At 40.6% G+C, this 12606-nt stretch overlaps 1 protein-coding gene across 1 annotated transcript; it reads right to left on the reverse strand.

The window, feature by feature from the left end:
- Positions 1-1437: 1437 nt before the first annotated feature.
- On the reverse strand, positions 1438-12337 carry hspa9 (heat shock protein family A (Hsp70) member 9). Its single transcript, XM_023393302.2, has 16 exons — positions 12042-12337; positions 11181-11239; positions 10833-10920; positions 9425-9606; positions 9075-9199; positions 8895-8968; positions 7353-7459; positions 7077-7239; positions 6886-6978; positions 5319-5528; positions 4219-4446; positions 3905-4127; positions 3418-3512; positions 3127-3219; positions 2714-2854; positions 1438-1828 (listed from the first exon to the last, which is right to left on the reverse strand). Exons 1-16 carry the CDS (start codon positions 12120-12122, stop codon positions 1739-1741), a joined length of 2052 nt encoding a protein of 683 aa, XP_023249070.1. The 5' UTR covers positions 12123-12337; the 3' UTR covers positions 1438-1738.
- Positions 12338-12606: the final 269 nt, after the last annotated feature.

A 12606-nucleotide genomic window follows, 5' to 3' on the forward strand; every position in this document is an offset into this window, starting at 1 on the left:
TTGGGTCATTATCTATATGCATAATATTCCAGATAGCAACTATGGATACGGGCAACAGAGCTGTGTGTCACATTACTTCAATAAATGTTAGGTATCACCTCTGTTGTGTTGATGCTTTTTTTGTTATTTGTTTCAGGAAGCTCCCAATCAATTAAGTCCTATAAAACCAGTGGAACCTGATCAATCTACAGAAGGCCTTCCTCCTCCTCCTCCTCTTCCTCACTGCCTCTCAGCCAGTAGACTGTGGGAGTCTCACACCAGACTTTTCTTTTTAATTCATTTACTTAATAAACTTGATCCAACTTTGTTTACTCCGTTTTCCTTCCCCCCTGAGCAGGGGTTGTGATTAGTGGAAACATGAATGCACTAACAGCAAATCACACTGTCACATTTCAGATTTTTATTAGAAAAAAAAAAAAAAACAATAACAGTTATTGACCCTCAAATTTTTCTCTTCAATAATATAATCACATCCCCAAAATAACAACTCCCCGTCTTTCAAGTCGACACACTGCTTCCTGTCCACCTTCATACAGTGGAGGTCCTAAAGGTCTGAGTGGTCCCCACTGTATGTAGAGCTCCTTGGATCACTATACGGCAGGTACAGCAGCAACAATCAAATTACATAGAGCAGTTTATGGCAGCAACAAAACTTCCTTCTGGAGGGGAATGACACAGCTGGGCTCATGTTTCTTACATCCTCTGCTAGTTTCCATCAATTCTTCCTCTCGTCGTCTGTCTGAGATGGGAGGTAAACTAAGGCCTCATCCTTTATTGTGCAACATCTGGATTCCACAAAGTCATTTACAGCTCAACTGAAGTCAGACGTGTGTTTACAGAGTCAAAGCTCTGCTGCGTTTAAGATGCAAACAACTAAAAGCCTTACAGTCTTTCATAGCAAACGTGAGACAAACACTTGATCTTATCCTCACACACACACAGATATAATATATATACTTGTACATTTCTATTCTGTCCCCATTGTTTGGTTTGAAACTTTTCTATAGCCTGACACACACACCCAGCCCCCTGGCCTGAACAAGCCCATTTAAAATGTCAGAGGAAAAGAAACAAACAGGATCAACATCCTCTCAGATTGGTGCAGATTCGTTCTTACAGCTTTCAGGAATAAAAGTGATGAACTGAAAACCACCTCATGACCACAGTTCTGCATGTTTGTGAATAGTTTAGAGTGCACCCAGGACTCCTGAGAGGTGGAAAGTTTCTGACATAAAAAGTTTCTGCTCAGCACCTTCCCGCCTCTGAGTTGTTGTGAGCACACTATTAAAACAAGATAGCTATAACTGCTGTAGAGCACTGTACAATATTATATTATGCCTGTTGTAACGCAGAGCTGTACCAGAGCTTTCATCCGACTCTACTGGTACAAACACAAACTGTCTGTGATGATGAACAAAAGATGAAACCTACATGATGTCTTTTGACAAAAACTATTATTTTCAATACCTCAGAATGTAAATCAACAGCTTTGAAAAAAATAAACATACAGGACAATTAAATTACAAACAGATGGTGTATCACAGGAAGAGTTTACACTGACATGGATCTTTTCACTAGAGTTTTGTACTGCCAAAACACAGCAGAATAATATAACATGGTGAGAATGACTAAGATTCAGCTTGTCATTCGAGACTGACACCCTCCCCACCCGCTCCACCCCTGAGCCCAACAGTCCTCCGTTGTCACGGAAACCACGAGACAACCAAGTGCGAAGGTTCTACTGCTGGCCTTCCTTCTTCTCTCCCTCTGAAGAGCCCGAGCTGCTGCTGCTGCTGCCGCCGCCGCTGCCGTCCCGCTCTGCTGCCATCTGCAGGAGGGAAGGAGGAAGTTCACAGGTCAGTGATGTCAGCAGACAGTAACCCTGATCATTTATTTTTGTCCCGGAGGTGTTTCCAAATTACTGAAATATAGTCAGTGTTTAACTGGTACATTCCAATTTATTACAAATTATTTCTACTGTCTAGAGTCTCTTTTAGTCAGAGCACAGCAGGTTTAGAAGTAAACAAACAACTGAGACCATAAATTGATTGTTGGCAAAAAATAATCTGCAATTATTTAAATAAATAATAAAAGTAATTTTTCAAATAAATGCCACACATTCCCTCTTTACAGACTGTACATTGTGGGGATTTGCTGCTTTTCTTTGTTTTATCAGGAAGTAAACTGAGAAGATTTAGGTTAGCGGTGTTGATCAAACTTCTCATCTTATTGGGTTTCAGGAAATGAGATTTTTCACTATATCCTGACATTTTATCGACCAAAAGATTAATCAATAAAATAAAAATCTACATATTAAAACAAAGTCATCATCAGCTGGAGCTGTAAATATGAATAGTAATAAAGAACATGTTTATGACAAAAATAATGAATAAATATTTTATGGGGGTTTATAATACAGCAGGTCTTTTCTTGGAAATCCCAATCCTCCCCACTCTTACCAGGGAAAAACAAACATTTTATAACCCTGTGGTTATCGACTGTATCGTGTCCTATATTATCATTTCACTATTTCTTTCATGAATCAATAGATTTCTTTAGAGATTATCCAACTTTTATTCTATCTCTACCATTGTCAGTTAGTATTTCATTGTTGTGTGTGTAATAAGTTAATCATAACATTCCATAAACTTCCATACTGCCAGGCTGGATAAGATCGGTTTCTGCATCCTTTCTAACAGCCAACAGTTCCTACCTTCTTGTAGGCCATCTCGAAGAGTTTGAGTGACGCCTGCTGCAGGTTGGTGGCTGCCTGTTTGATGTTCTCTCCTGTTTCTGAGTCCTTGTTGGCCAGAAGATTTCTGACCTTCTCGATCTCCTCCTTCAGCTTGGTGCACTGCGAGAGGACGGATTGGAGAGGAAACATGAATAAATGCATGAAGGTGCGTTATGTGTTAAGACATGAGCAGTACACCATTATTTATCCTTCCCAGTTTAACTGAAACGACGTCTGTATGAGGCTTTCATCAATAAGAAGTGGGAGTGGTTTCATCTAAACTGGGCAGGACTCACTTTCATGTCATACCCATAAAAAATCCTGTTATGTCTTATTCTGTATACACTGGTACAGACAAATGATCTTGCAGACAGTGTTGGATTTAGTTTTACCTCGTCAGCAGGAAGCTGGTCCTTGAACTCCTCCATCTTAGATTCTGTGTCATGGATGATTCCTTCAGCTGTGTTGACGGCCTCCACACGGTCCTTCACACAATAACACACAGCAAGGAAACAGTCAGTTAATGACATTAAACAGGCTTACTGTAATAGAACTGAACCAAGAGCTTGAACAAACAAATCTGCAGTTAGCACCACTTTTAAAAAACACAGCAGGTTTGTATCACTAAATTCAGAATCAACTTCAGATGCAAAGACTCATCAGTTCCAGTTTGTAGCCTTTACCTTCCTCCTCCTGTCCTCCTCTGCATACTTCTCAGCATTCTTGATCATGTTCTCGATGTCGTCTTTACTGAGACCTCCTGAAGACTGGATCACAACTGAGGAAGAGGAAACATGAGAGCATGTTTACACAACAAGCAGCAGTCTGACATGTTGCTAATCTGCTAATTAAAGCTTTAAATGCAGCTCTGAACCTTTTAATTCAAGCCAAATATTCAGTGTTAATTTATTTGAACAACAAGCTTTCTGAGTATTTCATAAGAAAGTACTGAAAGATACAGTTACAGTCCATAAATATTAGCATTTACAATTTAATCCTTCTTGCTGAGGACTTCAAACACTAATGCTAAAACAAGTGTTCAACAGTCATATGAAAAAAATACATCAGGAAAAGATCTTCCACCATGTGACTGAAAACGCACAATAATCATCAAACAGAAGAACTTGGTCACTGTCTTAGTGTAATCTCAGACTGACGGCTGACACTCACTCTGCTGTTCGCGGCCTGTGCCCTTGTCCTTGGCGGAGACGTGGACGATACCGTTGGCGTCAATGTCAAAGGTGACCTCGATCTGAGGGACGCCGCGGGGGGCTGGGGGGACCCCCACCAGGGTGAACTGACCCAGCACCTTGTTGTCTGACGCCATCTCTCTCTCACCCTGACACACCTTAATCTCCACCTGAGTCTGTCCATCGGCTGCTGTGGAGAACACCTGGATGGGAGCGGAGGAGTCGTGTACTTTAGGTGATGTGGTGTTTAAATTTTTCATGATGGCGTCGGCGGGACGGTGATGGTGTACGTACCTGGCTCTTCTTGGTGGGAATTGTGGTGTTCCTGTTGATGAGTTTGGTGAAGACTCCACCCAGAGTCTCAATACCAAGAGACAGTGGGGTCACATCCAACAGCAGCACGTCAGTGACGTCACCGGCCAGGACGCCACCCTGGATGGCTGCTCCTATGGCAACAGCTTCATCAGGGTTGACAGACTTGCTGGGAGCGCGGCCGAACAGGTCCTGAACCGTCTGCTGGACCTACAGAGACAAACACGTTTCTCTTATGCAGTAGTCGTACTTTAAGTCACCAAAATACAACCCTATTGTGATTGAAGGCAAAAACTTTATTTTAGCCTCTTCAGCCTCTTTTAAAATCACAGACACATTTTCATAAGTGTGCTGTTTCAGAGCTTGAAGTCTGAATCTACCTGTAACTTCTTAAATCGATTATTATATTAAGTCATTCTCCCGTTTCTTATCTTAGAATCTTATCTAATTTTTATTGAACCTCATTGTCGCACCTCTCTCATAACTCCTCCCCAATGTTGTAAAACCCTATGGTTTTTAAATCTGTTAATTGTTCATCCTCAATTTTATCTTGACTTTTAAGGCACTTTGTAACTGGGTTTTAAAGGGTGTACATAAATAGCAATGACATCTAATTAATATATTATTATTATAAGCCAGTAATTTAAGTGTATGTAAGTTGCTCAACATCTCACAGTGTTGCCGAAATAATAAAAAATAAAATCCACATTACTAATTTTGGCAAAAGCAGATGTCACACTGTTCACACCAGTGTCTGGATTATATCACACTCCACAGTGACTCTTCAATGGAAATGAACATGACTAATTAACATGTGTTGTGCCTGTTACCATGTCTCCCATTTTAGCTGTTAGCTGTGTTGATTAATGTCCCCCTGCAAACCGATCTCTAGACTCGGATCCAAAGACCACAATGGAAGTAAGTGTTGGAATTTCTTGTGTTGTCCTTCACAGTTCTGTAGCTGTGTTTGACTTAATGGCTCATAATATACAATAAACTAGACAGAAAACTCATTACATACATTTTTATCGTTAATATGTTATTGTTAAGTGTGTTATAGTGTGTGTGTGTGTGTTGTGTACCTTGGGCATGCGGCTCATGCCTCCGACCAGCAGCACCTCTCCAATGTCTCCCTTGGACACCTCTGCGTCCTGCATGGCCTTCTGACAGGGGGCCACGGTGCGGCGGATCAAGTCGGCCACGATGCCCTCAAACTGTGCGCGAGTCAGCTTCATGTTGAGATGTTTGGGGCCAGAGGCGTCCATGGTCAGGTAGGGCAGGTTGATGTCAGTCTGGGAGAGAGAACAAACACAATGTGATCACATTCAGTTTCACCACATCAAATTAGCTGGAAGAAGATGCCTGACAGTCATGGATTAATCGTTCTTTGTTTTTGGTTTATTCAATATCAAATACTCAGCATTGCTGTAGGTGTCTTCTTGAGATTATTGACTTGTCAGCCGTCTCATTTCAGCCACTCAAATTAAGGTTTAGACTACAGGATGCTGTTCTAACTCATGTAGCTCAGATATGATGCAGAACGACTGATCAATACACTGAGTTCTGACTATCAATAGAAATCCAGATGGATTACAATGTGATTAGATTTCGACCCTCAATGATGGTGTTCATGCTTAATTATGCATGAACACAAAAATAACCATCGTCCTGGGTTTCAGTGGGTTTAATGTCCCTTGGTCAAAGTGTTAATGTCATTATTTTATAAACATAAATCAATCCCTTCTTCTTTTGGAAAATCTAAGAAGAAAAAAAAAAAAAAAGTAGCACTGGAATTAAAAAACTTCAGAAGTTTGTCTGACCCTGTGGTCGGCCTGCCCTGCTGTCAGAACCAGGACAGGCCACTCTGTGCCGAGCCTTGCGGCAGTTCAACAGCAGCACGCTCTAAAACAGAAGCTGCTGCAGTCAAACACACAGAAGCTTCTTCTACCAGAACTGTAACACTGAACCAGACACACCTGGACAGCTGACTGAGAGCTGGACTGCAATCATGGACAACAAACCTTTTAGTAACTGTTACGTTCTAAAAGTACGACAGCGTATTACGACCACTTTAAGTAATAACAAATAAAAATGACAACTGCAGGAACGGTGGTAATAATCCAAGAAAAAAAGACAAATTTTCCAAACTTATAAAAATCACACACTTGTAAGAGATTTCTTTTTGAAAAGTTGTGGGGTTTTTTTTGGTTTTGTTTTATGTCAAGGAACCACATCGCTTCACTTTGTAAAGTTGGATCAACCTCATCACACACAGACGCTGCTGCTTGCAGAGCATTACGGCTGCCAGCTGATGACCTAATCAAATTATACTTTGCAATCTAAATCTGGTGGTTACGTCCTTTATCTGTTGATTTTTTTTTCCTCTTTGTTTTTAATATCATGGAAGACTTTCACATGTTATGATAACATGTGATGTCCGATGCCATTAAGTTCAATTTTTGTGCAAGACGTGACCGCAGATCAGAAGAACGAATGTAAATGCAGCTGTTAAACTTAAAAACAATCGGTCTTTGTCACAGAAGACATTTTGACATAGACATAAAAAAAAAAAAAAAAGCCTGATCTGTTGTCAACTAGCATCATAATGTATTGACCTGTGTGTTGAACTCATCTGTATCATGTTTGTACCTGCAGTGAAGAGGACAGCTCACACTTGGCCTTCTCCGCAGCCTCTCGGACTCTCTGAAGAGCCATGTTGTCTTTCAGCAGATCCACACCAGACTGGAACGACAGGCACAACAACACACATGAAAAACTCAAGAGTCGCAGACTCAACTACAGGCCAGAGGCTCGTCTGAAGGCAGACTTAAACTGTGTACCTCTCTCTTGAACTCCTTGACGATGTATTTGAGGAGGTGCTGGTCAAAGTCCTCTCCTCCCAGGAAGGTGTCGCCGTTGGTGGACTTCACTTCAAAAACTCCTTTCTGGATCTCCAGGACTGAGATATCAAACGTACCTCCACCAAGATCATACACAGCAATACTGAAAACAGACATGAGTCACTTTTAAAACACAGCCCGCTCAGGATAAAACAGTTTGTTTCTGTGTTTCAGTCAGAACTGGTGCAGTGGTAGTGTTTTTACATCTCAACTCACATCTTGTCCTGGGTCTTGTCCAGGCCGTAGGCCAGAGCAGCGGCTGTCGGCTCATTGATCACACGCAGGACATTCAGACCAGCGATCTGACCAGCATCTTTGGTGGCCTGAGAATCAAAAGAAATACATTTGACAACTGATCAATGACAAAACAAACCTGTTTGATCAGATGTGGTGTCAGGGTTCTGCAGAGTTCACCAAGTTCTATTTCAGAACTTCGAAAAATGCACAGAACTTGATTTCATGTCTGCTTCACCATCATACCAGCAACAATATGAGGGTATAATGGATGTATGATTTTTATAACAATCATTCATATGAATGCTTATTTAAATCAATTCAGCCTGGACTCATGAGCCGCAGCAAAGGGATGGATGGATTTACCAGTTAACGTCACAGCTGTAGCAGTGGTGACAGTGTTTGCCACTGTCCCAGCAGTCTGACTTTTAGTTTATACACTCAACGAGCACCTCAACACTACACTAATACTTAATAGGTTCCTCCCTTTTCTCGCTCTAAGAACAGCCTCAATTCTTCCAACACCTTCCACAAGATGTTGGAAACTGCTCCATGTTGACATGACTGCATCACATCATTTCTGCAGATTTGTCAGCTGCACATTCATTCTGTCAATCTCCTGTTCTACCTCATCCCACAGGTGCTCTACTGCATCCAGGTGTGGAGACTGGGGAGGTCACTAAAGTTCACTGAACTCACTGTCATGTTAATGAGACAGGTCTTAAGCAGGTGCAAAGGTTCCTAATAAAGTCATAACATCTCCTGACAGCCTGCCCATCGCCCCAATGTCAGCTGGGATTTGATTCAGCCCCCCTGCAGCGCTAAAAAAGGACAAGTAGTATAGCTAATGGGTGGATGAAATTCAAGACAAGTGCCTTCGAGGGATTTTTTGAGGAAATTAATTTCAGTACTTTTCAAAACCTGCAGATAACCCACAAACACCCCATTCAGATTTACACCCACATTAAATGTTCTCCAGACAAACACCAGCAACACAAGAAGGTAACTGTCTGAAAAGTTTTTATCCTGAGGGTCTTTTCCTGTTAGAACATCAAGTATGAAAAATCAGAAAGTGCACACTATACAGCCTGATTCAAGTTACTCAAATGTAATTCTTTTTAGCTGATAGGACACAGATCCATTTGAATTATCAGTGCAACTAAACAGGGAAAAAGAACACTGTTTATAAAATTAATTAATTAATTAATTAATTAATACATGTTTTTGTTTCCTTAAAATGTTTCAATCCCAACCAGTCGAGGCAGACTCTGAGTGCCTCCTCATTGTGGGAACTGTTTGAGCATGTATCTACAATATTATAAGATCTTACCTAACTCTGTAAAGTGCCTTGAGATAATGTATGCTGTGTTGTGATTTGCCAGGAAACTCTTTCCATGTTTCCTTTTTTTTCTTCATCAGTGGAAACAGGTGAAAATTAGTTTGTCAGGATTTTGTTTGTTGTTGTAATACTCATTTCAGCCACAAGACGCTTAAATGCAGAAAGACCAACATCTGTGTGTGTACCTGTCTCTGAGAATCATTGAAGTAGGCTGGTACAGTGACGACAGCGTTCTTCACTTTGGTTCCCATGAAGTTCTCTGCAGCACAAACACAAAATTATAACCACAACTGATTCTCACATGTGGATGATGTAAACGTCAAAGAAACGATGGTGACATTTATTCAGTGCGGTTGCAGTCTCACCTGCAGTCTCCTTCATCTTCATGAGGACGAAAGCTCCAGCCTGGCTGGGGGAGTACATTTTCCCATGAGCCTCTACCCAAGCATCACCATTTGATGCACGGACAATCTTGTATGGTACGTTCTTCCTGTTAATGAAAAGACGCCACAATTTTCCCTTAGTCTGTGAATCTATTTGTTCTGGGTGGGTAAATAAGTGTTTCCCCTCATTTGACTGTATCTACTACTAAAAAAAAAAAACTTAACACAGAAATTGAGAAAGGTCTTCAACATGTGAGTGTAAAACATTGTCAAACGTTACTTCTGAAATTGTTAGATGCAATGGTGCAGAATAACCAGCCTAAAGAACTCACAGGTCTTTCTGGACCTCGGCATCGTCATAGCGACGTCCGATCAGTCTCTTGGTGGCGTACAGAGTGTTCTGAGGGTTGGTGACTGCCTGGCGTTTGGCGGGCATGCCCACCAGACGCTCCCCATCTGCTGTGAAGGCGATGACTGATGGAGTGGTCCTGGCTCCCTCTGCGTTCTCCAGCACCTGAGAGGCAAAGAAAAACTCTTTGTTTGCTTCATCAGACTGGGAGCGTCACTATTCATCTACCACTGTTCACTCCATGCTGTCCTTTATCTGCATAATATGTCTTCTTCTTGATTTTGGTGCAGAGTGCAAATAATACTGTTAAATGAATAACTAAATCACCTTGTTTTACAAACAGATCCTTTTTTCCACTCAACTAGACCTAGATAAGAATATTAAAGATAATATCAGAATTTGAATGGACAACATTTTACACCACCACAAACCTATAACAACTTCATTAATAATTCTGACAGTATCAACAAAAACTGGACTTTATAATCTCCCTAGATGATGACTTTGTGGCAGATCTGATGTACTGGACTGCATTAAACTATATAGGTGTACATAATAAATTGGCAAGGGGGTGTATATACCAGTAGGCAAAATTCTGGTCAAAGAAACATCTGACACTGGTATCAGTGAGTAAATGGGATGAACTTTCTATATATCTTAAACTGAAGAAATCAGTAAGTATTGAAAGTATAAACTAAACGCCTACAGGCACTAACTGTTATTTGCAGACATTAAATGCATCAGGTGCCTGACAGTTAGAGGTCTGTACTGTTGACTGAAAAAAACAAAAGAGTTAAAGACTGATGAAACAGCTTTTACAAACTCAATGCTGGAAGGAAAACAGGTTATTTTTAGTCAGTTTCAACCTATTCAGTCTAAATAAGTCATAAGACTTTTATTTAGTTTATCAGAAATCTTTTAAGTCTAAAACACATTGAAATGCTACTTGTTAGTCAGTACTTTAGCCAACATCAGCTGTAGTACTTCCTGGACCTTTATAATGTGACCACAGGCTGTAGCTGGTCAAAATGAAATATGCATTTGCACCAATATACACTCTGTGTGTGTGTGTGTGTGTGTGTGTGTGTGTGTGTGTGTGTGTGTGGATCTGGCTATCAATGACATATACAGCTATCTGACAGTTATTCTGCACCACACTTCAGTAACATGGCAACAGGATCATCAAGTATATTATAATCCAATTTAAAGAGAAACTTAGATTTCTCAGTGTGTAATCGTCTACATTTAGCATTCAATTTTTGACATGTTGAACTGTCGAGGAAAAAATGCTCACACTGATCAGCTGAGCTAGAAAAGAAAGGCTTTAATCAAAACCTGACCACATACTCTACTGTGTGTAACAGACATGAGACATGTCTGCTCATCCTCACCTTGGCCTGTTTCCCCTCCATGACAGCAACACATGAGTTGGTAGTTCCCAGGTCAATGCCAATGACTGCTCCTTTGACGGCTTCTGACCTGCAACACACAACACACACACACAAAAAAAAAAAACTTACTATAAATGTGTCATGCATGTTTTACAAGGCAGTTCTAACAGTCACTAGAATCTACTTCATCTTCACAGGATGTTTTACTGAATGTGTCTTGGAATAACCCACAATCATCATAAACACTGTTTACTCTTATGTGAGCTTGCTTCTTTTCACTCTGCTACTAATAATAATTTTCAACAGGACACTTAAAGTGATTTGATGGGATTTTGTGGTAATACTTACGCATAGTCTCTCCTGGATAGGGCTCTGAGGGCATCTGGTTGGAAACCACTCCAGCATGCCTACGAATGCATCACAAAACAGACGCACAACTGTTACCAAATATTACCAAGACCGTTATCAAAGTGGCCAAGTGGATTACAAAGAATAGAAATGAAAACTCAAGTAACAGAACACAAACAACCTTAGTATGTCGTAAACTTTTAGAATCTAGAGGCAGTAAATGTTGAAGGACTAGATTGATTAGATCATATGTGCTGAAATGTTACCATCCAATAATGTAAAGAAGCTGGAAAACTAATACTGCTGACCATACACAGGTCATGGGTATATTAATACAATTTTGGGACATGTGAGAAATGTTGCAGCATGCTGGGGGTGGGGAAACATCACTGAAGGTCACTGACTTGGAACAGATGAAGCACTGTCTCACATCATACAATGAAATATGCAAGTCAGCATAACTTACATTTGTAAACGTATGGCACACGGATGTAGTTCAAATTAACTCAAAGTGCAGTATGTATTTAAGCCAAATGGGTGACAGATTAGCCGTCAAATGGAAGATGACACACGTTAGCTTTGCCGCTAGCACATCATATTACTCCCACCAAAGCAAAGCAACGACGTTCACATAGAGTGGTAACATTATGTTGCGTAGCATAATTCAATAAATGTGTTTCAAAAGTCAGGTAAATGACAATTAAATAGATATAGATAGACACGATTTCGTAACCGGCCTCAAGCTAACTGTTAGCATGCTAAGCTAGCCGGACTTCGACACAAACCCGGATTTGTCATTTGTCGTTATATTCGATATTAGGCGTGTGTTTCAATTGTTAATATGAGTTTGTTTGAACAAACCTTCTTGACCAGAGAGGACACATTTCTTGTGTAGGTCCTTGTCGGGAGAGTCCTTGAAACGTTTCTGGCGACACTCAACATTTTGACAATTCGGCTAACGGTATTTAAATTTAATAAAAATGTCCGCAGCGTTGAATGTCAAAACAGAATCTCCGAACTGGTGAAGAGCAAAGAAAAGCTAAAAGATGTTAAATGTCCAAATGTCGTCAGACGTCCAGGAGAAAACTGTAGAGCTCAAGTCCAGCGGCACCGCTTGTCTTAAACAGCAAAGGGACTGCGAAGCTTCTTCTGGAATTATCCAACACATGTTGCACCATGCAACGCTAAAGGACCCCAAATCGGGCTGTCTGTTTACTGCCTGAATAGGTTTTACAGTTTAAAAAAATATTATCGAATTTACCATGCAGGTTTTCTTGCTAATATGATATAATTGATGTAATACCTGTTTTTAATATAAACACTTGACAGATTTGTCCTATTTTATTTGATTTCTTTTGATTTTGTGATTAGGCAGAGAACAGGGCAGCTGCACGTAGTGGACATGTGAAGGTCATGATGTAACGAG

The sequence above is a fragment of the Seriola lalandi genome, unplaced genomic scaffold, assembly GCF_002814215.2.
Source record: "Seriola lalandi dorsalis isolate HSWRI2012SDOR001 ecotype SW California unplaced genomic scaffold, Sedor1 jcf7180002054933, whole genome shotgun sequence".
Taxonomy (NCBI): Eukaryota; Metazoa; Chordata; class Actinopteri; order Carangiformes; family Carangidae; genus Seriola; species Seriola lalandi.